The 24,930-nt window shown below is 51.2% G+C and overlaps 13 protein-coding genes across 13 annotated transcripts; 7 read left to right on the forward strand and 6 right to left on the reverse strand.

The window, feature by feature from the left end:
- Positions 1–17: 17 nt before the first annotated feature.
- Positions 18–3,682, reverse strand: COCSADRAFT_182010 (uncharacterized protein). The gene is made up of 4 exons (XM_007702630.1): positions 3,157–3,682; positions 900–3,075; positions 350–786; positions 18–288 (listed from the first exon to the last, which is right to left on the reverse strand). The coding sequence occupies exons 1-4, from the start codon at positions 3,430–3,432 to the stop codon at positions 163–165; spliced, it is 3,015 nt and encodes a 1,004-aa protein (XP_007700820.1). The 5' UTR covers positions 3,433–3,682; the 3' UTR covers positions 18–162.
- Positions 3,683–4,040: 358 nt separating this feature from the next.
- COCSADRAFT_190985 (uncharacterized protein) lies at positions 4,041–4,478 on the forward strand (the record flags this gene model as incomplete). The annotated part of the gene is made up of 2 exons (XM_007702631.1): positions 4,041–4,367; positions 4,424–4,478. Coding segments are annotated over exons 1-2 (327 nt in total), but the record flags the coding sequence as incomplete, so codon positions are not given.
- A 646-nt stretch (positions 4,479–5,124) lies between these two features.
- On the reverse strand, positions 5,125–5,870 carry COCSADRAFT_331906 (uncharacterized protein). Its single transcript, XM_007702632.1, has 2 exons — positions 5,557–5,870; positions 5,125–5,468 (listed from the first exon to the last, which is right to left on the reverse strand). The coding sequence occupies exons 1-2, from the start codon at positions 5,733–5,735 to the stop codon at positions 5,153–5,155; spliced, it is 495 nt and encodes a 164-aa protein (XP_007700822.1). The 5' UTR covers positions 5,736–5,870; the 3' UTR covers positions 5,125–5,152.
- A 135-nt stretch (positions 5,871–6,005) lies between these two features.
- COCSADRAFT_90691 (uncharacterized protein) lies at positions 6,006–7,186 on the reverse strand (the record flags this gene model as incomplete). The annotated part of the gene is made up of 2 exons (XM_007702633.1): positions 6,006–7,028; positions 7,082–7,186. 2 exons carry the CDS (start codon positions 7,184–7,186, stop codon positions 6,006–6,008), a joined length of 1,128 nt encoding a protein of 375 aa, XP_007700823.1.
- A 305-nt stretch (positions 7,187–7,491) lies between these two features.
- Positions 7,492–8,612, forward strand: COCSADRAFT_331904 (uncharacterized protein). Its single transcript, XM_007702634.1, has one exon. It carries the CDS (start codon positions 7,671–7,673, stop codon positions 8,526–8,528), a length of 858 nt encoding a protein of 285 aa, XP_007700824.1. The 5' UTR covers positions 7,492–7,670; the 3' UTR covers positions 8,529–8,612.
- Positions 8,613–8,994: 382 nt separating this feature from the next.
- On the reverse strand, positions 8,995–9,554 carry COCSADRAFT_91061 (uncharacterized protein; the record flags this gene model as incomplete). Its single annotated transcript, XM_007702635.1, has 2 exons — positions 8,995–9,438; positions 9,492–9,554. The coding sequence occupies 2 exons, from the start codon at positions 9,552–9,554 to the stop codon at positions 8,995–8,997; spliced, it is 507 nt and encodes a 168-aa protein (XP_007700825.1).
- Positions 9,555–9,763: 209 nt separating this feature from the next.
- COCSADRAFT_37568 (uncharacterized protein) lies at positions 9,764–12,528 on the forward strand. The gene has a single exon (XM_007702263.1). It carries the CDS (start codon positions 9,831–9,833, stop codon positions 12,360–12,362), a length of 2,532 nt encoding a protein of 843 aa, XP_007700453.1. The 5' UTR covers positions 9,764–9,830; the 3' UTR covers positions 12,363–12,528.
- A 1,070-nt stretch (positions 12,529–13,598) lies between these two features.
- Positions 13,599–14,845, forward strand: COCSADRAFT_119158 (uncharacterized protein). The gene is made up of 3 exons (XM_007702636.1): positions 13,599–13,946; positions 14,003–14,316; positions 14,370–14,845. Exons 1-3 carry the CDS (start codon positions 13,727–13,729, stop codon positions 14,589–14,591), a joined length of 756 nt encoding a protein of 251 aa, XP_007700826.1. The 5' UTR covers positions 13,599–13,726; the 3' UTR covers positions 14,592–14,845.
- An 844-nt stretch (positions 14,846–15,689) lies between these two features.
- Positions 15,690–17,004, forward strand: COCSADRAFT_331939 (uncharacterized protein). The gene is made up of 2 exons (XM_007702637.1): positions 15,690–16,379; positions 16,453–17,004. Exons 1-2 carry the CDS (start codon positions 15,989–15,991, stop codon positions 16,920–16,922), a joined length of 861 nt encoding a protein of 286 aa, XP_007700827.1. The 5' UTR covers positions 15,690–15,988; the 3' UTR covers positions 16,923–17,004.
- A 90-nt stretch (positions 17,005–17,094) lies between these two features.
- Positions 17,095–18,333, reverse strand: COCSADRAFT_62051 (uncharacterized protein; the record flags this gene model as incomplete). Its single annotated transcript, XM_007702313.1, has 1 exon — positions 17,095–18,333. A coding segment is annotated over one exon (1,239 nt), but the record flags the coding sequence as incomplete, so codon positions are not given.
- Positions 18,334–18,464: 131 nt separating this feature from the next.
- Positions 18,465–20,079, forward strand: COCSADRAFT_37572 (uncharacterized protein). Its single transcript, XM_007702264.1, has one exon. The coding sequence runs from the start codon at positions 18,541–18,543 to the stop codon at positions 19,591–19,593; it is 1,053 nt and encodes a 350-aa protein (XP_007700454.1). The 5' UTR covers positions 18,465–18,540; the 3' UTR covers positions 19,594–20,079.
- A 241-nt stretch (positions 20,080–20,320) lies between these two features.
- Positions 20,321–21,630, forward strand: COCSADRAFT_331954 (glycoside hydrolase family 11 protein). Its single transcript, XM_007702638.1, has 3 exons — positions 20,321–20,935; positions 21,000–21,306; positions 21,399–21,630. The coding sequence occupies exons 1-3, from the start codon at positions 20,667–20,669 to the stop codon at positions 21,510–21,512; spliced, it is 690 nt and encodes a 229-aa protein (XP_007700828.1). The 5' UTR covers positions 20,321–20,666; the 3' UTR covers positions 21,513–21,630.
- A 999-nt stretch (positions 21,631–22,629) lies between these two features.
- Positions 22,630–24,522, reverse strand: COCSADRAFT_331971 (uncharacterized protein). The gene is made up of 3 exons (XM_007702639.1): positions 23,793–24,522; positions 23,544–23,613; positions 22,630–23,145 (listed from the first exon to the last, which is right to left on the reverse strand). The coding sequence occupies exons 1-3, from the start codon at positions 24,391–24,393 to the stop codon at positions 23,007–23,009; spliced, it is 810 nt and encodes a 269-aa protein (XP_007700829.1). The 5' UTR covers positions 24,394–24,522; the 3' UTR covers positions 22,630–23,006.
- Positions 24,523–24,930: the final 408 nt, after the last annotated feature.

Genomic DNA, 24,930 nt, shown 5'->3' on the forward strand with positions numbered 1-24,930 from the left:
CGTCACACACAAGACACCAAAGATTCAAGCCAATCATACATCTATTTCTTGACATGGACAAAATGGGGGGTATTCTGATGACAAAGGCAAAAACCCACCACCATCTAACGATAACACCAATATCTACCATCTAACTCAAAAGGCATTTTTTCTGCACCACAACTACTCCTTTGGTTTAAACACACGATGCCTAGCCAACAGCTGCGAAATCATAAAATGCGATACGTCCTCGTCCGCCCAGTACGTCATGTGACTAGCAATACTAGCCAGAAGCGAAATGTCAAAAGCCTATATTGTCTCAATGTTAACACGCATGATACCTAAGCAATGAAAGATACAGAGCACTTACACCCTCCTGGATACTGTAGTCCACCCTCCCGTTCGAATTCAACCGGCGCACTTTTTGTTCCTCCTTTTTCAGCTTGCGGCTTCTTTCCTCAAGCTCTTGCCACTCGAGATCCTTTTCAATGTCGTGTTCGCCATCGTCTGTCTGCTGACTCTTTCTGCGTTTCTGGAAGCCGGCAAAGAGGGTTTCAATGTCTGATTCGATCAGGGTGGGTGGATGCTCGCCGTCTTCACCCTCAGCAATGGTTTCTTGGCCAAGGCGGCGGCGGCGTTCTTCGCTGATGAAGGCGCTCGTGGGCTCGTTGAGGCCTGGGACGAGGTTGGCATTGCCGGAATTGGGTGTCGCGGTCAGAGGACGAGAGGATCGTTGACCTTGGGCGCCGCCGGTCATGTCACTTCCGGAGATACCTAGACTTCGGTTGAGGAGTCCGCTCGCGATACCTGCGAAACATTTGTTAGTATCAAGAAGGACATGGTAATGAGCTTAAGCAACTGCTTAAAGCTCCCAGTATTTGAACTCAAGATAGCGACTTCTAAATTAGATCAAAACTTACCTGAGCCGAGAGAGGTCCAAAAGTCTGTCACACCCTGACCAACTCGTTGACCAATGCCAGTGATTCCTTGAGCAGCTGGCGTTCCGAAAATGCCTTTTTTCGTATATGGTAGGGGTTGCGCTTTCAGAGAGGACATGGCGGGCGATATCAGAGGTTCCAGACGGTAGCTAATGGGGTCGGTAGGGTGAAAAATGTTGAAAACCTGCTTGCAAAGTGGCGACGAAGTCGTTATGTCGAAAGCATGCTCATCAACCTCTGGCGCAAATGGGTCATCAATAGGCATCGCAGGTGTTACCGGTGGGACAAAGGTGGTTGAAGCAGCTTGTGGTCTTCCGGCAATCGTTCTTCCCTTGAGCATCTGGAAAAGGCCAATAGGTGATCCAAGGGCATAGAAGTCCTCTACTTCAAAGTCCAGTTTCAAGCCTTCTTCAGTTGATCGCCGTTGTTTGGCTGATTGTGAACTCGGTTTCGCCTTAGGATCTTTTTGCATGCATAAAACATCAAACATGATAGCAGAACCAAGTGAGTGGCCAACAAGACTGACTTTACCCTTGAAAGAAGGATTGCGCTCTTTGAAAAGGTGGTATGCACGGTTGAGCTCCTTGACAACGATTCGTGAAATATGACCTTTGTATGCGGGGCTTTGGTATAGTAAAATGTCAAGAGCGAGATCTGTAAGAAAGTTACGAACTGCAGGAACACCTTCAACAGTAATGTCCTCGAGGTTAGGGTACTCCTCGTCTTCATGATCGAGATCGCCCAAGTCGTGTTCCTTGCGATTATGTTTGAGACTCTGTTTTGGGAAATCTAGAAGGTGTCGCCAAATGATCGGAATGCACTGGATACGGTTGTTCTTGGTTGTTGACTCAACCTCCGCATTGAGAGCCTGTAGGTCGGGTGAAGCTGCATACACAGACTTGAGAGATTTACGCATAGTGTTCACGTCATGGATGAAGTTAATTGACTCCATGCGCATGCCAAGTCGTTGCCCGATACCATGGGTGACCAGAAGCAGGTGCTCGATTTCACGGCCTTGATCACTGTCGTTCTGAGCCTTATAATCCTCGCGCATCTCCTTTTCTTCACGTTTTCGCATTGCCTCTTCTTGTTGCTGCTCATATTCGGGTTTCGATGACGTCAACAGCGAGGATACTTGCCTCTCTAGATTGCGTCTGCGCGTTTGCGAAGGCGACATGCTCCTTTCGTTTTCCGATGTGTCTTCGTCAGTATTAGCGTCCGAATCCGACTGCTTGCCGTGATCTGAACCATATGCCAGGGACGGGGTCTCGGGTCGCCCGCTCGGCTTCGCGCTCTGAGGGCCTTTGGCCGGAGCCGGCTGCTTTTTCTTGTCTGCCGGGTCCGTATACCCACGAATGTATTTGTTTCCAGCATAATGTGCGCCTCCAGCAAAGCGTTGGTACAAAGTGCTACCCATGCGTGACCACATATCGTCCGTCAGCAACCATGCTGTTGTCTCATCTTGATAGGTCACAGTCGAATTCAGATGAGCCCCAAAAAGGCGATGCGTCCTAGGCAGGTCCGCGGGGGTATTTGAATTTGTAGCAGAATCTGCTGGCTTTGCATCTTCAGCCTGGCTTTCAGCTTCCTTTTTCAGACTATCGTATGAAGACTTTGGTGTTACAGGATTCGATGTCGAGTCACGGTTCAACCGACCCAGCTCTTTTCGGTGGTCTTCACCAGCCAGCGGTCCCATGGACAGCGGCCTTGCACGAGGCTGAGAAACTGCTCGCTTTTCTTCTGGTTTGCCAAACTTCCACGGCTTGACTTTTAGATAACCTTCCTCGAGCTGCATAGCCAGACCCTCGTCAATAGCCTCGCCATCTGGTGTAAACCACGTTCCTCGCTTAACATCGTATACCGGACCCAGCCAGTATGCTGGCGCCAACTCGCGTGTTTCTATCTCAACATCGAACAGATAGTCCTCGTTGACAGGGACCTTTGTGGTCTTGGGTGCCACGGGATTTGGCTGGATGGGCGTCGAAGGGCTTCCAATTCCTTTTCGCAACTCGTCCATATCCGCCTCGTCGGCTGTCTTCTGGAATGCTGTCTCGATAGCGCGCGAGTCGCTGGCACTAAAGGGTATCCATTTCTTGGGCTTGGGTAGGGCAGTATCGGGTGCCATAGCGTGCTTGGAGAGGGGTTTTCTTTTCGGAGTCTGCGGTTGTCAGTGGAAGAAGACACAGAACGACTCCTCCGAGACGCCTGCGCAAGACTCTCAGTACATCGGTGTACTTACGTCTATGGCATGAAACCATCTCACGGCCAGCGGAGGGCAGTCCTGAGGATAGCGCTTGAGGCTCAGCCGGTGCCTGCGATCGATGATATGGTCGCCTCCTTGCTGGGGAGCGAGCCCAGTCGCAATACGCTCCTTCTCCTTCTCTTGTTCCACCATCTTCACTTTCTCCACACCTGCATCGGGCTTGGGCGTCGATGGAGGCTTGGGGGTGCCCGCACGAGAGGACCACGGCGAGAGATTTGAGAGGAAGCCCTGCTTGTTATCGGGGGCAGACATCCTGTCGACTGGCGGACTGCTCCCGCCTACGGAACGGAGTTTCCTGAGCCAGGATTGGGCGCGGTGTGGTGCAGCTTGGGGAAAGACAGGCTTCAGGCGGGGTGGGCGACAAAGCACGCGAAGAGCAATGCGTGGATGCAGCGTGGAAGCGAGGTAATGGCGGTGAGAAAAGCAGAAACGAGATAAAAAAACGAAGAATAGAAACGAGTAAGTAAGTAATGGAGAGAGGTCAGGTCATGGCATGTGCGTGCGCGTGTGCATTAAGTTGAAGCATGTCTGGCATGTGCCTGCCGCGACATAAGCCCGCGACCCGCCTGTTACATCACTCATTCCGGCCCCCCTGTCGCTTCCCAACACGTGGGGCACCCATGAGTCCATCTGCATCCTTGATCATCTCCGAAAAGCACCGCCATTGCACCCTCAAACCATCGCCATGGCAATCTATACGCTGGCTGACCTGTATGTGCCCCCACGGCGATCGTCCTCGATCCCTCGTCAGTACCACAGCATGGCCGCTGCAGGGCGACAGGACCACCATTTCTCTCTCGCCGATGCAGTGGACCTGAAGCCCAAACTCCAGGCCCTGGACAAGGCCCTAGCTGGCATATGTAACGGCCACAGCAGGGAGCTGGATTTCACCAGCATCGATGATGCAGTGAGCATGCAGCCTCCTCATGTTGCCGTCTACGTCGACGGCTCAGAGGAGTTTTTTCTCATGTTGAAGACTGTCTCGCGACCAGACCTCATCCCCAAAGTCTTGGCCGAAGCAATCAAGGCCATGTCCCATGGCCGGCCCTATGTAAATATGCACCGCACCTCAGACTTCAAAAAGGGCGCAGACCCCACCTTCTCCGACTTCCGTCCTATGCTGCCAGATATTGATCGCCTATGCGGAACTGATCTTGCCGGCGTCGTCGCCAGGCTCGAGGCTCAAGGCAAGCTGAGGGTTCCGTCGAGAGAGCAACTACGTGCCTGTACTGACATGGCACAGTCGCGCCTTTTCCCTTTTTGCAACTTCCAGCTGAGCTCCGCCTGCAAGTGTACTCGTACGTTCTGCCGGAGCACCCTCGCGGTATTTTCCCGCCCTGGTGTCGCAAAAGTAATGGCCGACGCCTTGCTCTCATGCGCGCCAACAAGCAAATGCACAGTGAAGTGCGGAAACATTACTATGAGAATGTGAATTTCCTGGTTGCAATCGTTTTCAAACTGGAAAACGCGTCCTTATACGAAGACAACACCACATATCTCCGCCACATAATAGAGAGTATGGATCCTAACATATTTCCCCTGATCAAGCAGCTTTCCGTACGCATAAACGGTTTCACGGTTCAGGAAAGTCTTCGTACAGGGCCTATACCGCCTCCATTTGCCCTAAAGTACATATTTGATACATTTACAGGCCTTGAGCGGCTCACCATCACGTTCGGTACCGCGCCTCGTTCTAACATGTGGACGGGACATGATCAGGAGTCTATCCAACGCAAGTACATGGATCAGATGAAGACGCGCTTCATCAACTACATCCCGCCATCGATCAAAGTGTCTTGGTCGCACGAAGATGCAGCAAGGTTCTTCAACAGCGACATGGTAGAGAAGTCCTTATGGAACACCATACAAGAGCGAGCGTCAACATACACAGACGAGAGCATTGATACCTCATCTTGAATAATTCCCACCACACTCTATACAATTATTTTGTACACGAATTCAAGCAAACCCCTTACCCCAACAATGCCGCTGCCTTATAAATCTGATACCCTGCCAACCCACTTCCAACCGCCCAAAAGCTACTCCTCACAAAACTCGTTGCGTGATCCGCAATCTGCACATACGACACCACGTACGCTGTCCTAACCGCAAACCACGCCGCCACAAACGTCGTCAGGCCCGTTGCGTCACCAGACACTACTTCCCGTCCCAGCCCCACGGCCGTTGTGCGCTCAGCAAGAATACTCGCGAGCACTGCTGCGGCGAAAAGTGGTAGTTGCTCCATGTTGTTTGATTGAGCGTTTTCAGCGCGTTGGTATTTTTGGAAACTGTTTTATCTGAAGTCAGCTTCTTGTCTCATGCTCATATGTAAATTGATATAAAGTATTTGGAGTTGAAGGGAAGGTAAGGACGTACACTGCATCTGGCACTTTCCCTTTTACAGCGTCTGGGGATAGAGAGGCCTTGGGATTCGCATTGTTGACTTTGTAGCCATTCGAGGAGAGCAGGCTGCCTGCGTAGCCGTGGGGTATGAGGGAGAAGACGTAGTAGGCCGGGATGGCGAGGAGGGGGTAGTTGAGGCTGTTGGAAGACATTTTGTTCTTTTTTTTAAAACTCAATTGGGTTGGTTGCAGTTGTATTAGAAGTGCAGAGAAAAGAGATTGCTGTGTTTGAATGCTGCGGGGTCGTTATGGACTCGTCAATCCGAGGATTGACGTAGCCATGAGCTAGGGTTGTCAATATGACGCCAACTTCTCTGAACTACCAGCATTACAATCCTTTCTTGCGCCGGAAACACTAGATTCATATGTGGATGCATACTGCAACTAATAGCAACATCTATTCCCATCATCAAGTCTATCGAATCATGCAACCCTTGCAACGCTCATAATATCCTCGTCCAGATGCAACGCCTGGAACTGCGTAAGCACCTCTGGCAACTTCTGCCTATTTCCATCAACCACAGCATCTGTCCTCTCCTTTGCCGCAACCCCAATCATGAACTTTTCGTCAAAAGCCTGAATCTCCACTCGCGTATCGTCCAACCTCTTACTCTCATCCCTCTTCATACCCTTTACACCTGCAGGCCCTTTGCCATCGGCCTTCATCGTGAACCAAACCTCTGCGTCGCTGATGCGTTCGCCCCATGTCCCATGCGTGCTACAGCGCGCTGGAGTCCCAGCCCGGGGCGCACGCACGTTCTTAAATTCCAGCCGGGGGATCCACTGTGCGAGGAGAGCTTCGCCGTCAAGCTTGATGTAAGCCTCTTTGTAACACCAAAACGTGTAGAAGCGGCGCAACTTTGCATCAATCAGCAGTTCTGAATCAAATACCCGCTTCTCTCCATTCGGGAGCGTGATGCTGAGTTGCTTGTGCCGTGCACAACATCGGTCGTGGCGACCAATTATCTCTTGCGTGACCATTGTGCCATCGAGGAGAGGAAAAGAATCGACGTTGTACTTGAGATCAAACAATTCCTCTTGGCTGTAGATTTCGGCGTACATGTCTATCCAGCCGTCGAATCCTTCCTTGTCGATAACGCGGTATTCGTCTCTTTCGTTGACACAGACGATATCTACGCCTACCTCTGCATCCAGCTCGTCTGTCTTGCACCCAACCAATGCCACAAGGCCTGCTTGGTGTGAGATGTTGAACTCAAGAGGTGCCGGACCATGCTGTGGCGGCGGCAACAGCGCAATGGGCTTTCCATGCTTGGGATCCCGTTTCCGGCCGAACCTGATGTCTTTCCATGGGATCCCCAGCATCCTGTGGACGAACAGACGCTTGAGCAGTGCCGAGCCGAGGCTCATGCGAGCATCAGCTATGTGGTACTTCCGCGTAATGTTCTCACGCTCCTCAAGGCTGACTAGTGAAAGTGCTTCTCGGGCCTAGGATAACAATTAATTCTGTGTCAGTGGAAGCCGGGGAGATGTAGACCAACAGCTTCGGAGTCCGTAATCTTGGTGCCGGGCCATATTGACCGAGTATCCAGGAGCCAGCAAGTGAAACTGCTCCCTGCTGCTCCGTTGTCGTCTTGGTCGACCATTGTGCTTCAGATGAAGCAATACTGGGTGGTGACAAGACAAATAGTAGAGCAACCGATATAGTAGTCTGGATGGACGGGACAATTCCGAGCTGCGGACCCCACTTGGCGGGCTCTTCGGCTTATATGAGCTTTTCGGCGCCCGACGCAATGGCTTCGAGATTTACTAATGCGTCATGTTCGGAGTTTCTATACCATGACTGTTCCTTCACGGCATCAGCGGGGTTCCCGAGAGTCGAAGTCGATGATCCAGAAAATGATGATCGGAGAAGCGATCCGGCTAGGGCTGATATGAGATGGGTGACATGCCTAGACTGCGGCTTTTAGTGGGGAACACTTGGGGTTTATCGATAAAGGTTTTGTCGCATTTCCTGTCAATTTCCGTCTGTGTGACTCCCATGTCATTCCATGCCGTAATCTCGTAGACATACTTTCTTTCCTTTGTTTTCTCTGGTTACGGAGTTGATCGGTGTCTCAAAGATTCAACATGACGGTTACGAATAGCGAACAGAAAGTCACGGTTGGCGTGCTTGCCCTGCAAGGCGCTTTCAGCGAACACATCCAACTCTTGCGCTCCGCGGCTTCGAATATCGCCTCCGCACCACCATTCCAATTCATCCAAGTGCGCACTCCTGAGCAACTCGAACAATGCGATGGCCTCATCATTCCTGGTGGCGAGAGCACAACCATGTCCCTGGTAGCTGCACGAAGCAACCTCCTTGAGCCCCTGCGCGACTTTGTCAAAGTCCAGCGCAAACCGACGTGGGGTACATGCGCCGGTCTCATATTGCTTGCAGAAAGCGCGAACCGGACAAAGAAGGGCGGACAAGAATTGATCGGAGGTCTGGATGTGAGGGTGAACAGGAATCATTTTGGGAGGCAACAAGAAAGTTTCCAAGCCAATCTCAACCTGCCGTTCCTGGACGCCACAAGCGACACTGGCAAGAGCGATCCGTATCGATGTGTCTTTATACGCGCACCTGTAGTCGAAAAGGTGCTGCCCACCTCCAAAGCGGTTGGCGTCCAGAAGGACGAGAGTGAGAGGGAGGATACTGTCGTTGCGCCAAGTAAGACACCAGTCGATGATCTGGCAAGAAAGGAACTGGATCGCGAAGTTGAAATCATGGCCACATTATCCACGAATGCGAAGCCACTGCAAGACAACCAGGAACACAATCATGCGGGTGCAGAGGACATAATCGCCGTTCGTCAGGGCAATGTCTTTGGATGTAGTTTCCACCCAGAGCTGACGGACGACTCGCGTATACATGTGTGGTGGTTGGGTGAAGTTCTCAAGGCGATAGAAAGAAGAGAGCAGTTCGAATTGGCGGACCGGACAAAGTGAGCTACGCATCTTATGAAACAGTACCCAAGACTTGTATTTGTAGACCGTATGACTAGAAATCGCCCGAGCGGCAGGCGTTTTAAAGATGGCAGTAAATTTCAAAAGGTATCTGATATTTGGTTCCCTTGCTCTCATATGCATGTTTAGAAATACAAAAACTAATCATTGATGTCGAATGATGGATGGCCAGTTCCTCCAGTGACATGCGTCAAACTCCGTCAAAGTAGAATGTGCAAGTTCATTCCTTGGACCGAAGATCCTGCTCGTTATCTCCGTTCCGAGGCTCAGCGAATTGAACCGTATGTCTTTTGCGCTGTAGCATCTCAAGATTCTAAGCCGAGACCGCTTTCTCATCATTTCTGCCGTGGTCGCTATTAGAAGCCCTTCATGTCGAGCTCGCGTCTCCGGATTGCTTCCCGTCGCCAATAACATGCTGCTGCGCAATCTCCAAATCCTCAATACTGCTCTACTGCGCCTCATGGTATTCGTCCACCGCCCTTCCGTAGCCACCACGTCCAGGGTCGTACTCAGCTCGGTACTCATCGCGCACCTGTCCACCACTCTTTCCACGGCCATACTGCCGTCCCTCGGTAAAACCTTCGTCCAGATCTGTCCTGATGACGCGCTCATCCAACTTGGTACCACCAATGTACTTCATGCAGTCGAGCGCATCCTGATGTGTGTAGTACTCGACAAAGCAGAATCCGCAGGGCGTCTTTTGGAAACGATCGAGGCCCATTACTAGTCGCTTGATCTCGCCACATTTTGAGAAAAGCTCATGGATCTGCTCTTCGGTGGTGTAGAAGGAGAGATTGCCTACGTAGAGTGTGGTTGCATCTTTGAGTTTGTCTTCAGGCGAGGGTGAGCGGGCGCGCTCTTCGTCGCGTGTGTTACGGTCGCGTCTGCGCTTCTGAGAGTTGTTAGTATATGCGATACGGGTTGGAGCGCAAGGAGTATAAGTACCTTTGCTGTCGCATATGAGCTTGGTTTGTCGAGGCGGTCGATTGTACTTCGAAGCGCAGGCATGATAACGATTTGTTCCACACGTGAAGGAATGTGTTCTAGATGCGACCGTATTCAGGCCTCTCAAGCGCTATTACAAAGTTTGGTGTTGGAGTGATTATCGAGATCCAAGGTTGAGAGCTAGCTTGCAGCTGCCCCAGACGCGTCGGCCTTGGCGCGCTCTCTCAAAGCTGGAACTTATGTTTGTTCATAGATTCCCCAACCTCCAAACAATCAAATTCACACCACTATCATCGGTGGACATCCAAACTTTTCGGCCTTACAGGGATAGTCTTCGCCATGCCCAAAATTCTTGGCTACACCCCAGACTGGCTCAGCCGCCCGAATCCAGGCTATCACCTGTTTGCGCCGAAACACACGGACGGTAACGGAGTCGTAGCGAGAAGACCGGAACCAGGATCACAAAGGACGATTGCGACAAGAGGTTCAGAGATATTTGTTGCGGTTGGAAATGAGATCCGTTGGGCGGACCTGGTCAACTTGAAAGAAGAGGCGCAGCCCGCATACCGAACCCTCAGAGTCTCAATACCACTACCTATTACGCGTCTTACCATTTCTCCCGAGGAAGACTACCTCGCAGTCTCGACATCGCATACCGTCCATGTGATCCATCTCCCCGACCCGTCGTTGCTTGAAGGCGGTGAAGAGGGCCCTTTGAAGCCAAAGACTTTCCAACTAGGACCGACCGTACACGTTCTCGAAGAGTCCTCAGTCGCGACAGTGCTATGGCACCCTTTGGGATATCATGGGCGCTGCTTAGTTACAATCACAAAGGCGGGTGTGGTGCGGCTCTGGGAGATAAATCGTGCGGATAGGTCTACATTCAGTGAACCTGCGCTATCAATTGATCTACCTAAACTGGCGAATGCGACGAGTGATCAGGACGATCTGAGCGCATCCAAGTTTGGAGCTTCTAAAGGCTTCTCCCCCGACTCTGTTGAGCTGGAAGTTGCATCTGCATGCTTTGGCGACTTCCCAGAGCAAGAGGGTGTCCACGGGTGGGCGCCAATGACGCTCTGGATCGCCACTGTATCTGGTGATGTGTATGCGCTCTGCCCGCTACTACCGAGCAAGTGGCAATTGGTCGAGTCGCCCGGCAGCTACACATTCCTGGAGACCCTCACCTCATCCATCAACATCAATTACACCGAGACATCTGAAGACGAGACAGTACCCAAAGACGAGCTGAAGACGGCGGAGAAGCAAGTTTCGTGGCTGTCAGACATTCTATATGAGGAGCCCTTCATAGAAGAGCGACAACAAGGGGATACAGTCAAGGTCTTTGCTCGTCCGACAAGCGCTCCTGCGGTACCACTTCTACAGGGACCGTTCACCATGACACCTGAGGTGGACGACTTTGAGCTTAGCGACATGATTGTCTTCTCACTCAAGACTCTGTCTGAGAGCGAAGATGAAGAGACAGCAGCCGAGGGTTTGCCAACAGCTGTAGTATGTCTGCTCACTGACACGAGCATGGTTCATGTATGCTTGGATTTGCAAGGCATCGTTGGACGCTGGCTACCATCACCAGAAGATGAGATTGACGTGGCAGAAAGACACGAACATGAGCTGCTTATAGTGGAAACAATTGCTTTGGTCAAAGATGACGTATCATCGTTCAACCAGAGCATCACGCCCGATGTACATACCGACTTTTCATTTTTCGTTTCGCATGCTAGCGGCGTCTTCTACATCTCATTGGAGCCCTGGATCCGAAAGGTCGAGGTCGAGTTATCCCAGTCACAAACACAGGGCTCAGCCTTCCGTCTCAAGCGAGTACTGGAGTCGGCAAACACCTCTGTGGACCAGTGCCTGCAACGACGCACTACTGGCAATGTGGCAGACCAAGAAGTCACAGCAGCAGTCGTCATCGAGGATGGAAACGTTGGCTACCTCCTTCTTACTAGTGTCAATGGCGAGCCCCAAGCCGCCCTTCTTGATGCGCCAGAAGACGGACTACCTACTCAGGAAGAACTTGCCGAGTACATGGCAGTTGCTGGGCCCCACAAAGAAGTCCGCGAGGCGTGGCAACCGCCAAAGGAGCTTTATGATTCATTTGACCTGTTCAAATCCATCCATATCCCTGCACGACACCGAGGAACTCTGCAGGATGAGATCAGGCTATCTCCTGCGAATCTCTCGCTGCTCATGGATGTTCACCGAGCACTTTCGGCGCAGACTTCAAAGTTGCAGCACGCAGTCTCGGACTTGTTCAACAGGGCGACTCGATTGCAGGAAGAGTTCCGAGACCAGATTTACAGGACATCGGAAATTGCAGCAAACATTGAAGATGTGACATACAACGGTCAAGCCAGCTCAATCGACGGATCAAATTACGAAAGCCTGAAGATTGATGACCGGATGGAGAGAGTCAAGGCGCGACAGGAGCAGATTAATGCACGTTACGAAGCGCTCCGACGAAAGATGGTTAATATTGGTTCTAGTCAGTTGAGCGAGAAGGAAAGCAGCTGGATCGAAGAGCTACAGACAATGGAAAGCGCTGTGGATCCTTCGAGCAAGACTCTAACCGATGACGTTGACGGTAGCGAGCGGTCGGCATGGCAGCGTCTGGAGAGGATCAAGCAAGTGCATCAAGAACAAGCGAGACAGATTGAAGAGGCAACCAAGTCGGTGAAACAGGGTGAGAATGAGGGAGTAAGGAGTAACGGGGTGAAGATAGCGAGCTACTCGAGAAAGGCGGAAAACGAGCAGGTGCAGGAGCTGATACAGCGGAACAATGTGCTGGTTGAAGCAGCTACGGACAGGCTGAGGAGGTTGGGGGTGAATGTGCCAGTGGAGGCTGGGAGTTAGGCGGATGAAGTAGCTGTGTAGATGGAGCTGGGCTGGAATGGGCTTGTTGGGAACAGATTAGTTGGGTAGTTGTGGGATAGACGGAATGTGCTCTTTGTCGAGGCATGGTGTTTTGCAGCAATGGGTACGAAGTCACGTGTTGTAGGGAAATACTTATTGTTTGTGATATAGTCGTGCCTTCCATGAGCCTCGGTCGCGTGAAGGCCCTGGTTTTGCAACACCTACTACCTGCATATTTCATCGACACATATACCCCACTACCAGCCCTACCACACTTGGCGGATCGATGTCGAACACGATAACCAAGACAACGGCACTTGATTAATGGTTCTTGACATGGTGCAAGGGAGTAACGCTTGTACTTACGGTCCTGTCAGGTGCTAGCAACGAATGGAGAAGAGGTTGCGGGTCCAGAACGATCAGCTCTGGCAGTCCCGGTGCAGTGGCCAGATTGGAGCGACCAAGGCCAAGGGGCGAAGAAACATTGGCCCAATCACAAGAGTCGAAACACAATGCTTCGCCTGTCAGCCAGCTGTGGCCATGCAGCGTGGATGCAACGGTGTGAGGACGGGGGCATGCGCATGCATCCAGATTGGAACCTTGGTGTGCTGGTGTGTATATTGCGGCGTAGATGTTATATCATCAGCGCGGAGCTGACTGTGTCCGCATACACGTACATAGATTCATGCGCTCATCTTATCGCCACCGTTGCAGTGCTCGGCTCGAGTCGTCTTGAGCAGAGACTGCGGCGGTTCCAAGCCATGAATCACGCTGCGGTCACACTGTGACCGACGGGCTGGCACGGGAGGCGACGTTCGTGTGGCCGATGGGAGGGTTCTTGATGGGCATTTGTGCAATGCAAAAGGTGGAGCAGTTGGGCGCTTAGAAGTGTCCTGGCCGGCCATGGCATAGCCTGCAAAGCCATCACACAAGTCGGGCCAATCACGGCCACCACCGCTATGCCTTTCACCCACGCTATCCACCTCTAAGTTCCCTCCCGCCCGACCAGACCTGCAGCCGCGCAGCTTAGTGGTCGTCCGCCCTGGTCAAGCCAATATGCTGGCGCCATGCCTATTCGCTGCCTACTCAATGCTTCCAGTGCTGACCTGCAATGGCTGCTCATGGTGCCCGCCTCGGTTTGCATCGCCTATTCGCTCCCCTCGCTCTGTTCGCCAGCCATGGTGGCTCCCACAGGACGGTCGCGGCCAAGGCCTGTATCTCTTAAGTCTTGAACCGCCCCCGCCACCGCACCCTGCCTGGCTGTGTCGACTACATACTATCGGACTGCGCCCCCCCCACCGCATAGCTAGAGAAAGCCATCTTTGCCTTGCGACAGCCTCCCTTCTCACCACCATACCGCCGCCATGTTTCGTTTCACCGAGCTCGTCTTTGTCGCCGCTACTTGGTCCCTTGCCGCTGCGCATACTGTTATGGTCTACCCGCCATGGAGAGGAAACAACATCCACACAAACGGCACCCTGTCTCCCACGGACCCGACTATCCCAGATGGATCGCTTGGAATAAACTACCACAAGGACACCGACTCGTATGGGTTTCCATATGGCATGCAGTGGATGTACCCTTGTATGTCACTTCGAAATCTTCCCTCTATCCCAACCCATAGCTAACACCCTCAACAGGCGGAGGAATGCCAACTTCGCGTAACCGAACAAAGTGGCCCCTCAAGGGTGGCGCTGTTTCTATCCAACCAGGATGGTTCCCTGGCCATGCCCTCGCTCAAATCTACATCAACATGGGATACGGCAACGAGCCTCTGAACTATTCCCATACCATGTTGCCCGTTTTCCAGATTACAGGACCCACGAACCAGGAATACGGAGGCCAGTTTTGCTTGCCCCAAGTACCATTACCTGCCAACTACACGCCTAAAGTCGGCGACAATGCCACCATCCAGGTCATTGAGCTGGCGCAGCACGGCGCTGCCCTCTACAATGTAAGTTTGATCCATCTTGCAATCTTTATACATGTTGTTCACAACTTCAACAGTGCGCCGACATCACATTTGCTGAACCAGGGGACACGGAAATACCAGAGGTCAACGGAACAAACTGCAGAAACACAACCGAGCCAGACCAGAAAATTGGATTCCAAGTTCTATACGCAACAACATCATCGCGAGCGCCACACACCATTGTCGCAAATGGTTATGCATCGATACTAGTACCAGCAATGCTTGCAACGGCATCCTGGTTAACATGGGTCGTTTAAGAAGTCAACCTGTTGTTTTTTTCTGTTGTTTTTTGTATCACGGGCATGGCGTTAGGTGTACAAGATATCCGGTTCTTTGTTGAAGCGACAGACTTCCAGTTGGAACGTACGTGATCAGGGGGTGCTGAAGAAACAGCTTGAACCTCCCTTTCTTCTTCTTTTTTTTACCGTATATGAAGCGCTGCACCTGCTGTAGTAGCTCTGCTGATGAATGCTAATCACAAATTCTTACACAATCATTCTATTTTTACCGGGTCCTGTTGGGGACATGATGATGTTGATGATGATGAATGCTTACTCGCATTGACCTCCACTTCAACCAACAAAGCCACCATCTTACCGTTTCTTTTTTACCAGCTTTCTCATCATCAAAACTAAAAGATGATTTTTTATTTATTTTGCTGTTTCTGTAACAACGAAGACATCAACGGGAGGCCTGAGAGGCGGCGGCAGGCTTGCCGGATGGCAGCGGGTGGCTTGCGTTGGAAAGGGCAAAAGGTTCGACAATGCACGGGGGAGGCACAGTTTTTTCTCCACTTGCCGCTGGCGTTTCTGCTAATGCCAACATCGAGTAAGAGGGGAAAAACCCTATTATGAGTTTATTTTCCGGTAAATCGGTACAAGATCTACCATGAGAAAGAATACTTGCTTTGGGAGTGTAGAGTTGAGTTGTTACAATAATGATACAGGCATGGAAACTAGCATATTCCAAACATGGACTCGACGTAGTTGTTTGTTCACTCCTCACCAATGTACCTTTCAACACCATCCCTTCCGGTGCGATCTGTATGCGCACCATTGTCCCCTCTAGACCCACGTACCCTTGTGCTCGCGATCGGAATTCCCGTTGCGACAATTGATCTACGTACTATTATATATCTTTTTTTTGTGGTTCCCCACTTTTACCCCGATTGCCCGCACCCTCTCATATCGCTCTTGTACGCGCCCTGAACAACAACGACCACCAACGACGCCGGCGGCGGCGGAATCTAGGAAAGGGCTCACTCACCGCTTTTGCACTGCCAACCGCCTGACGTTGCTGTTCATACACGTATATTGCATGGAACGCGGGGACTTGGCGAGGTCTCGTGCAGATATTATTTGCTGTAGTGGTAAAATCAGCCCCGCTTTTTCTCCATCTTTTTTTGAGTCTTTGTTGGTTCGATTTTCGGTGAATTGAACACGGAGCTGGGCATTATTCTGATTTGGTGTTGGCCATCGGATCTTTTTAGGGAAAGAGACTTGAGACGCATATACGAAGAAAAGAGTTAGTGAGGAGAGAATATGCACTGTTTTTCTTGGATTTGAAAGTGGGGCCGCTTACGGGTTTGGTAGGTTGCTTTTGGCGTTGGTGAAGTAAACGGAAGATAGCAAAGGGGATAGTGGGAAGGAGGAGAATGCCTGGGAGAAACAAAGCAAATGGCAGCAGCGGTAGTGGAGGATATGGAAGAGTAAAACGCAAGCAGATCCAAAGCGAGGATGGGTGGACCGTAATCACACACGGCTTATCCAAGGTCTCGCTCAGCGAGAATAGCCAAGGTGCCACGGCTCTGCCTACGCAGATTGTCAAGGATCTAACGGCCGAGAAGTTGCTCGGAGACTTTAAGACGCTGCAGGAGCGATGGGAGGATACGGCGCTTGCGGCTCAAGTGAACAGGGTTATCGAGGGTAGAGAATGGGGGGTTGAAGAAGCAGTGTGCATAGGGATTGGCAGTTTTAGTAGGGATTGGGCGCATCGCTGGAGGAGTTTGTGGCAGCTCGTGCTGTTTAAGCATGTTGTTGGACGACGTAAGTTCTTATTCTTCCCCTTCTTTGCCTACTCAAGTCTTTGCTACACTCGCATCTAACACTCATCCTACAGTCAACAAACGCAGCAAGAAGACTGAGATTCGTTGCTATGCTCAAGACCCGGCTTTCACACCTCTCGACACTGAGTTTCTCTCTCTCCTCTCTGTTACAGCTCTGGAGTCTGGTCTCGAAGCGAAAATCACGGCCAAGTCGTTTGTCTATTCGCCGTTTGTGGATTGGTTCTTGCTCCTGCCCACGTTTCTGACTGATAGAGATCCCGTGCTGTATATTGGCAATGAGATTCTAGATGATTACAGCATGTATGCGCAGAGCGAAGAGAAGAAGGAGAGGCTCAGCGAGTGCAATGAAGTGGGCAAGAAATGGTTGGTGGAGAGGCAGGTAGTCAAGTTGTGTGAGTTTGAGAAGCATGGAAATGCGTTGAATGGGATGGTTGTTTATTCGAGAGATAGTGGGGATCACGAGAAGGATGATCCAGTTCAAGACAAGGAGGAGAAAGCTCAGCATGGTGAGGAAGAGAAGTAAAAGTAGAGGAGCAACTGAGGTGAAATTGATAGATGATCTGGGTGGTGAAAAGGCCAAGACATAATAACTATGCTCCCAACCCACGGATTTACTCACACAGATATTACAGAGTCGACTCATGGCTCAAGTCTCAAATCATCAAAAAGGGGTATCATTACTCTATTTACTTCCCACCAGCAGCTGCCTTTGCAGCTGCAGCCTCCCTCTTTCTCTGCAAGTACCTCTCCTTTGCACTACTAATATCCTGATCCGTCTTCTGACTCTTCTTCGCGCGCTCAATCTTCGCCTGCTCCTCTGCCTCCTCCTCTGCCTTTCTCTTGTTTGCAGCCTCAATTTGCTCGGCAATCATGGCAGTCTGACGCTCTCTCTGCGCATTACGACCTCCCTTGTGAATGCCATGTGAGGGAGGAGTGTACTTGGGTGCAGCTGCGGCAGCAGAGGAAGAGGCAGAAGCAATAGAAGTGGATTTGGGCTTTGCAATGACGTTGAGACCGGCGGAGAGTAGTTGACGATGATCGGCTACTTGGCCATCGTCGTTGAGCACGACCTTCTTTCCTTGCTTGCGTAGCTCTTCTGCTATTTCGGCGTCGGTCTTTTCCTTTTCGGTTTCTTCGGCTGGTAGCTTGATGCCTTCTTTGAGGGCGCGTGCGGCGGCTTCCATGGCTTCCTGATGTCGTCGTTCCCGCTCAGCAAGCATTTGCTTGTGGAAGCCCTGCATACCAAACTTCTTCTTCATGCCTTCTTCCTCCTCTAGCCGTTTTTTCTCCTCTTCCTCGGCCTTGCGTGTCTCTTCTTGCTGCGCTTTGTATGCGCCAGTCACAAACTTCTCTTTGTCGGCGTATTCGTCGCCTTCGGCTTCTCGCTCACGTTGCAGTAGCTTATCACGCGCGCGTAATTGGTCCTTTTTCCGCTGCTCGGCTGACTCGAAAAGCGCGTCCATGTACTTGGGTTTCCGTTGGACAGCGTCTTCGCGGTCGGCTGCCGCTTTTGCAGCATCTTGCGCATGTATGGCATCGTAGGCAGCGTCGTAGTCGTAGATAGTGGCATCGGCTTCTAGGGCTTCCTGCGCCCGTTTCTTGGCTTCGGCAGCGCTGGCGGAATATGCGACATTGGTAGGATCATCTTCTTTCGGTTTGGGTTTCTTGCTCGGAGGAGCCGGCGGCTGGCCCTTTTTTTGTTTTGCCGGGGCGGGCTTTGAAGGCTTTGACGAAGCAGATGCAAGTGTGTCTTCAAAACTGAGCTCTCCAATCTCTTGGACACCGTCTGCTGCCTTTGCTTTGCCTTTTACGTCGTCGTCTTCATCGTCACCGAATAGCGGTTTCTTCTTCTTTGCAAATCCTGGTTTCTCTCCAGCTTTTGCGAGCGGGTTATTACCCTTAGCTTTTAGATTTAGCCCAAACTTGAATGACATGATGTGTGTTGTTGCTAGATGATAGGCCAAGTCGCGAACGCGAGTTGGACGTCGCATGCCAAGGCCTTTGCGCACCAGTGAGATCATCAGCACCTCCGCACCTCCTCCGCATCCAACTTTGTTCCATGGTTACAGTCGCAGGCAACCTGCGCATATTCCTTTTAACGCTCATGCAAGGCTGGATATTCAGACATCACAGTCCTCATCATGGAGGAGCAGGCTAGCGGTGCGACTGAGGACGGCCTCTACGCCAAAGCCAAGGCTTCACCATTTCACTTCAAGTCTGGCTCCACACGTCGCTCCAGGCGCCGCGATAACGAGGACAATAACGAAGATGCCGACAGGCACAGTCGCAAGAGACACAAAGCAGATCAAGACGAGGATGCGCGACGGCACCACCGGCATTCAAGACGTAAACACAAGCACAAGCATCGCACTCATGATGACCGTCATCCCACGTCCACCCGAGACGGCACATACTATGACCCCGGCCACCGGCATCGCGAATCTTTGTTCGACAATCTGGAAGAATCAGGCGCCGCATCTCCAGAAACGGCACCCGAAGATGCATTTCGCGAGTCTCTCTTCGACGCGCTTGCCGACGACGAGGGCGCTGCGTATTGGGAAGGCGTGTACGGCCAGCCTGTCCATATCTATCCCGATGTAAAACGAGGTGCAGACGGAAAGCTGGAGCGCATGACCGAGGAAGAGTATGCCGACTATGTGCGTACCAAAATGTGGGAAAAGAGTCACCAGCACATCCTCGAGGAACGTGAAGCAAAAGAGCGGGCACGCCAGAAGCGAAAGGCACAGCGGAGCCAACTTGATGAGGAACTCGAACGCGAGGAGACAGAGAGAGAAAACATACGCCGTCGTATGGAGGAAAGTCTGCGCCGGGGTGAAGAGCGCAAGAAGGCCAAAGAAGCAGAGGCTGCCTGGGATAATTATACGGCCAAGTGGGATAGTCTAAAGAACGCCCAGCACCCGAACGACGGAGCAGCCACCAAGGCACGCGATCTTATTCCATGGCCCGTAGTGTCGGGACAGGCAAAGCATGTGTCAAAAGATGAAATTGAGCGTTTCTTGCGGACTTCCAAATCGTGGCGAGAGGACTCTGTTGCACTGCTCAAGGCCGAGCGAGTCCGCTGGCATCCTGACAAGATGCAACAACGGTTCAGAGAACATATGGATGCGGACACTATGAAACTAGTCACCGCCGTCTTTCAAATCATTGACCAGTTGTGGAACAACCGACGCTGATGCCGTTGAAGAATGCACAACGGACATGGCCCTACAAGGTTTTTACCAAACTATATCCCTAAGATACCCAATCAAAGGTGCGCCGGCTATGATATAGGGGTGTTTTAATCTATAAATGTAAACCCACCACTTCCCCTTCTTGGCAACACGTCACCACCCGTCGTCATCGCAAGTCCTCGGATCTCCAAAGTCCTTGGCGCAATGTATCTATTACCGTACCACATGGCTTGCCACATGGTAGAACACACGAGTATGCCGATCATGCCTCGAAAAGTCCCCGAGCGGTGATCTAGAGACCGGCTAAATGCTTGTTCGCCAGGCGTAACTGCTTTCAACCCCTCCTTGATCAATCCACTTCTGATCATGTGCTGGCGTCCCATGCCCGAAAATTGATATGAGACGTATGTTAACGATGTACGAATACGAATAGATTGGTGTGCCAACGCACGGCAATTCTTAGCTTAACTCTTGGGTGAGCTTGATCAGTCAGTGAAAGCTTGTACCTTACCACGATGCGAAGGACCAAGACTTGTAGTGACAAAACATTTCCAAAACAGCAAACAATAGGATTCGAAGGCATCGAGCCGGTACTTTTCTGGTCATACCGCTATGCTCTATGATTCACCATGCTGTATCGGCCTTTGTTGGGCCTATAACATGGGGAGTCAGCATCGACTATTACTTGAATCCCTGGAATAGTAAGTTTCAAATCTGAGAATTTCGCCATCGCGAACACCAAAGACGAACCCAATTACGCCTTTGGACTCAGAATAGCCGGTGGTTTCTGCTACTCTGAAGTGCGGCTAAAACATTCTGCGGCGGTTCGCGCGATGCCGCCCCTATGCCCCATATTGCAGCGGTGGCTATATCCTGTTCAATAAACAATCATCTCAACACCGACATATGGTAATTTGTAAGGCCTTGTCTGATGCATCACGTTGCCACTGATGCTCGGAAGTTCCTAGCAACAGTCATCCTAGTATAACCGCCATCAGTGCATATATAAAGGAACGCACTGCCCAGAACAAAGAAGACCATCGAGCATTTCCACAACTTCTACTCCAGTCGACACCATGGTTGCCTTCTCATCCTTCTTGCTTGCTCTTAGCAGCGCCTCTGCGGTCATCGCCTCGCCTCTCGGTCTCGTTCTCGATGCAAAGGCCCGCCATGAGGCAACCAGTCTGAGCACTCGCTCTACCCAACCTGGAACTGGTGTTGACAACGGCTACTTCTATTCCTTCTGGACTGATGGCCAAGGACAAGTTACTTACAACAACGGCCCTGGCGGCCAGTACAGCGTACAGTGGAACAACGTGAACAACTTTGTAGCTGGCAAGGGACGGTACGTAGAGTGCATTATATCCGTGATGACTTCTTTACCACGATACTAACAGAAACCCCCAAAGAAACCCTGGCACTACCCAGCCCTTCACGTACAGCGGTACCTGGAACGCTCAAAATGTTAACTCGTACATTTCCGTGTACGGCTGGACCCGCAACCCTCTTGTCGAGTACTACATTGTCGAAGCCTATGGCTCCTATAACCCTTCGTCTGCTGCTCAGATCAAGGGCTCCATCACAATCGACAATGGCACATACGACATTCTGCAAACCACACGCTACAACCAGCCCTCCATCGACGGCACCGCTACCTTCCAGCAATTCTGGTCCGTCCGCCGTCAAAAGCGTGTCGGTGGCACCGTCACCATCCAGGTAACGTTACTCCCATGTTTGAATTTTTTAATCTCAAACCCCCAACGTGTGAGGACAAGGCGAAGCTAACAGGGAATGTTTGTTCCAAACAGGCCCATTTTGATGCCTGGTCCAAGTACGGTCTTAAGCTTGGTCAGCACAATTACCAGATCCTTGCTACCGAAGGTTACCAGAGCTCTGGTTCGGCTTCCATTACCGTTCAGTAGTGATTCCTATACGCTACCCCTGTTGTGGACGTTAAAAACGTGGGGATTTGACAGTGGAGAAAGAAAGAAAGAGAGAGAGATAGAGAGGCTCCGAAGGAAAGAGGGAGGGGGACTGGTATCCCCTTGTTCTTTCATACATATATTCTTAACTAGTCCTTGTGCATGATTAAGAAAAAAAATCAGTGTTTTGATAATTCTTCTTGTCATACAAGTCCTTCGTCCACGACGATCGCGCTCATATCCCAATGATCCAAATTTTCTTCATCTCCCCTTCTTGACATGTTTTACGTGCATGTTGGCGATCTGTGCATACTTGACTACGGATATGAGGCCACAAATGTAAGTAAGCTGACATGATGGATCCCCCCGGGCCACTCCCGCTGACACGAATGTTTCATGTGCAAACCCTCTTGTTTTGAAACATACGCAGGCACAAAGGCGGGATGTGGGGGGTGGGAGATGATGAGAGAAGTTGTGGTGGAGCAATTAATCTGAAGGGGACGTAACGGAAGGGGTTGTGCTTGATGTGTGTTTCAGAGGCGTTGGGCACAATGAGATTGTGCTGTGTCTTACGTTGTTGTAGGGGGATGTGGAAGGAGAAGGTTGGTAAAAGGATGGGTGATGATGTGGTAGTGTATTTCTCAGTTACTACATTTCTGAATAAACAAAACTTGTATACAGACTGTCCACGTTGGAAAACAGCAAGCTGGCCTAGTACGTACCATACATACCTGTACTAAAAAAAACAAAAAAACAAAACCCTGCATCTCAAAATCAAAGCCGAGGTAGCTATCAAAGTCCCGTTCATCCAAGAGATCGCCTTCTACTTATCCCTCGTCTCTTGCGCACTTCTCACCCATGCCTATAGCGCTAGATCCGCTTGCGAAAATCTGTTGACCGTGGGCACATCGTTGTAGATGGGGGCTGAGATATGCTAATATGAGCTGTGGGAGTGGCCGAGTAGAAAAAAGGTGCGTTCGGGAATCAAGGCTGACGAAGCTCGAAACTAGTGCCGTGGGCTGGTACAGCTGTCTTTTCCCTTGCTCCGCGGAATGACTGGGCGCTTAGTGTGAAGAAGTATTCATGAGACTCGTCCGCGTGAGCAAGTCAGATGGGAGCATAACAAGACTTGTTTTAGTTTGTACACGTCTTTCGTCTTGTAGGATGATGTGGATAATAATAATGTAGAGAATCCATTTTATAAGTTGACAGCTAGTTTGCTACCAGGCCGTGTTATCTGTGCTGCAACATGTGGGTACGCGCGGGAGATGAACAACGAAGACTCTGAAGTGTTCTAGAATACCAACGCATACCTTTCCTTCCTTCTTGGAGGCCGAGTCATGACCATACAGTCGTGGAGTACGCGCTCTGGTAAGATAATCTTGCCGAGAAAGCATTCATGTAGACTTCTCTGGTAGATAATCTTCCCGAGGAAGCACCACTACATGTGTACCATCCCTTGGCAACACCACCGATGCCTACGTGGAAGACCACTTAGTCCTTCTTCAGATAATTCACCAGGTCGACCACTTCAGCACGCGACATGGCGGAGCTGATAGTCTGATAGGCTTCATAGAGAATCCAGAGAGGAAAGATGACCCAGAGACCGTTGAAGAATGTAAGATAGAGCCAACTGAGTTACTTGTCAGTTTTGAAGTCCTCGGAGCCAACGAACTATCCAAGAGTGAAACTGTTGATATCTAAAAGCGACATGTTGAGTTCAAGATGGAGACTGTGGTACGTTGCGTCGACTTGTGTCGTGCTGTGTATCGAGGGATAAGAGGGTCATTGTGGGCCAGTCGGCCAGCAGCCAGTGATTATGCAGGGCCAACACATCACGTTTGGATGCTAGAAGTTCTGGACAAGACGTTGCTGTTTGGTGTCGACGCAAGGTACATGTCCAAAGACATGGGGGTGCCGGCTATCCAACCGGGGCTTGGCGTGGGCCGTTCACCCATTGAAACGCAGACATGCAAGAAAGCGATGTTGGCCAGGAACAGGGCAAGGGAAAAAAGGGGAAAATGCACTTACAGGTACATCCAGTTGCTAGTATCGAGATTGGGACTTCCTGTCAGCCACTCAGGTGCGAACGTCATCCAGCCTAGTGGAGCGGTGAACCACGTGTCAGCCTCATACTCGCAACAACGCAGTGTCGTCTCGCCTCAACAATTGCTCGGGCCGGGCCCACATGTCGCCTCACCAATAGTGATGACAGCGGCGAGTTTCACATGTTACATGTCTACTGCAACAAAAACGGATTGATGTTTGTTGTGCACTTACCTCCATATATCTCTGCTGTGGCTAGAACTATCATCCAGAAATACTTTTTCAGCACGCCTTTCTTTTCATCCTTGGAGAGGAGATAGCAAATCCAACACGCTAATGGGCCAGCCACGAAAACCGTTAGAATCTCGAGCGTAACCACGGTCAGATCGGTACCACCCCATCGCTTGTCCGCCTTCGCATACTCCTGCCACAGTCGACTGAACGGACCGGTTCCATAGTTTGCGCCGTAGAGCAAATCCTCCCGACCGAGCCAATACACATCCGGAGGCGTGAAGAAGGTGATTTGTGGATGATGGCGCGATGCGGACGAGAAGGAAGTGGGGAGCGAATACGTGACAAAGAAACAATTCCAGAGGAAGGAGCCTTCAAAGACAAAGTGGATCAGAGCGTCGAATAGGTGCCAGATGAACAGAACACGCGTCTTTGTGGTCGTGGCTTTGGGCAAGACTTTGACGGATGCTGCATAGGCGCCGCCGAGAAGAGCCAGGAGTGCTAGGAGCGACACGACAGTTGTTGCATCGATTTCCGGGCCGGAGCGAGGGATAGGAGGCGGGGGAGGCGGAGGCGGAGCCTTCTTGCTACCAAAGAAGGACATTGTGACACATAAATGGCAGAGGCAAGGTCACGATGGTGGCTCGGGTAGGAATGGGCCGAAGGGTGTTGTGAAGCGTTTTGCGCTTGGGCGAGATGAAGTTGGAAGAACGACTCAGTGCCCAATCGTGAAATTGAATAGAGGACTAGTTGGCCAGAAAGCGGCAGGCGGTCAGCGTCTGACGGGCATTACCTCCGAGGCAGAACGTCTAGCGAACAGTCACATGGCCTGGCAGGCCCACGATCCAGGCCCAATAGCCTTATGTTCGGCCGTAGTAATGCTCACGGGGTACATACAAAGTGGGGGCATCGTGAGATTCGGGTAAGTTTTTATGCCATGTCTTTTGCATTTGCTAATTGCTATATAGGGCCGAGTGTCCCGCTTCCTCCCAGGGCCGAGCGACAACCCTCGAAACCACCACACAATCGGAACACGGCCAATTAAAAACACAATCTCAACCAACGCAATTTGATACTTCTTACAACAACCAACTCGCACTTTGTCTGTCCTAGTGCCTATATACGAGCATCCGAATCGACG

Source organism: Bipolaris sorokiniana (assembly GCF_000338995.1).
Source record: "Bipolaris sorokiniana ND90Pr unplaced genomic scaffold COCSAscaffold_8, whole genome shotgun sequence".
Taxonomy (NCBI): domain Eukaryota; kingdom Fungi; phylum Ascomycota; class Dothideomycetes; order Pleosporales; family Pleosporaceae; genus Bipolaris; species Bipolaris sorokiniana.

What these genes read in the sequence shown, in the direction of transcription:
- COCSADRAFT_182010 (XM_007702630.1), bottom strand. Translation starts at nt 3,432, where the DNA reads ATGTCTGCCCCCGATAACAAGCAGGGCTTCCTCTCAAATCTCTCGCCG. An exon ending in TTGGACCTCTCTCGGCTCAG is followed by an intron (nt 787 to 899) that starts GTAAGTTTTGAT and finishes AATGTTTCGCAG; the next exon opens with GTATCGCGAGCGGACTCCTC. An exon ending in ACTACAGTATCCAGGAGGGT is followed by an intron (nt 289 to 349) that starts GTAAGTGCTCTG and finishes GAGACAATATAG; the next exon opens with GCTTTTGACATTTCGCTTCT.
- COCSADRAFT_331906 (XM_007702632.1), bottom strand. Translation starts at nt 5,735, where the DNA reads ATGTCTTCCAACAGCCTCAACTACCCCCTCCTCGCCATCCCGGCCTAC. An exon ending in GGGAAAGTGCCAGATGCAGT is followed by an intron (nt 5,469 to 5,556) that starts GTACGTCCTTAC and finishes CAGATAAAACAG; the next exon opens with TTTCCAAAAATACCAACGCG.
- COCSADRAFT_331904 (XM_007702634.1), top strand. Translation starts at nt 7,671, where the DNA reads ATGACGGTTACGAATAGCGAACAGAAAGTCACGGTTGGCGTGCTTGCC.
- COCSADRAFT_37568 (XM_007702263.1), top strand. Translation starts at nt 9,831, where the DNA reads ATGCCCAAAATTCTTGGCTACACCCCAGACTGGCTCAGCCGCCCGAAT.
- COCSADRAFT_119158 (XM_007702636.1), top strand. Translation starts at nt 13,727, where the DNA reads ATGTTTCGTTTCACCGAGCTCGTCTTTGTCGCCGCTACTTGGTCCCTT. An exon ending in CATGCAGTGGATGTACCCTT is followed by an intron (nt 13,947 to 14,002) that starts GTATGTCACTTC and finishes CACCCTCAACAG; the next exon opens with GCGGAGGAATGCCAACTTCG. An exon ending in ACGGCGCTGCCCTCTACAAT is followed by an intron (nt 14,317 to 14,369) that starts GTAAGTTTGATC and finishes CAACTTCAACAG; the next exon opens with TGCGCCGACATCACATTTGC.
- COCSADRAFT_331939 (XM_007702637.1), top strand. Translation starts at nt 15,989, where the DNA reads ATGCCTGGGAGAAACAAAGCAAATGGCAGCAGCGGTAGTGGAGGATAT. An exon ending in TAAGCATGTTGTTGGACGAC is followed by an intron (nt 16,380 to 16,452) that starts GTAAGTTCTTAT and finishes CTCATCCTACAG; the next exon opens with TCAACAAACGCAGCAAGAAG.
- COCSADRAFT_37572 (XM_007702264.1), top strand. Translation starts at nt 18,541, where the DNA reads ATGGAGGAGCAGGCTAGCGGTGCGACTGAGGACGGCCTCTACGCCAAA.
- COCSADRAFT_331954 (XM_007702638.1), top strand. Translation starts at nt 20,667, where the DNA reads ATGGTTGCCTTCTCATCCTTCTTGCTTGCTCTTAGCAGCGCCTCTGCG. An exon ending in TTTGTAGCTGGCAAGGGACG is followed by an intron (nt 20,936 to 20,999) that starts GTACGTAGAGTG and finishes AAACCCCCAAAG; the next exon opens with AAACCCTGGCACTACCCAGC. An exon ending in GTGGCACCGTCACCATCCAG is followed by an intron (nt 21,307 to 21,398) that starts GTAACGTTACTC and finishes TGTTCCAAACAG; the next exon opens with GCCCATTTTGATGCCTGGTC.
- COCSADRAFT_331971 (XM_007702639.1), bottom strand. Translation starts at nt 24,393, where the DNA reads ATGTCCTTCTTTGGTAGCAAGAAGGCTCCGCCTCCGCCTCCCCCGCCT. An exon ending in CACAGCAGAGATATATGGAG is followed by an intron (nt 23,614 to 23,792) that starts GTAAGTGCACAA and finishes CCGCTCCACTAG; the next exon opens with GCTGGATGACGTTCGCACCT. An exon ending in ACTAGCAACTGGATGTACCT is followed by an intron (nt 23,146 to 23,543) that starts GTAAGTGCATTT and finishes CAAGTAACTCAG; the next exon opens with TTGGCTCTATCTTACATTCT.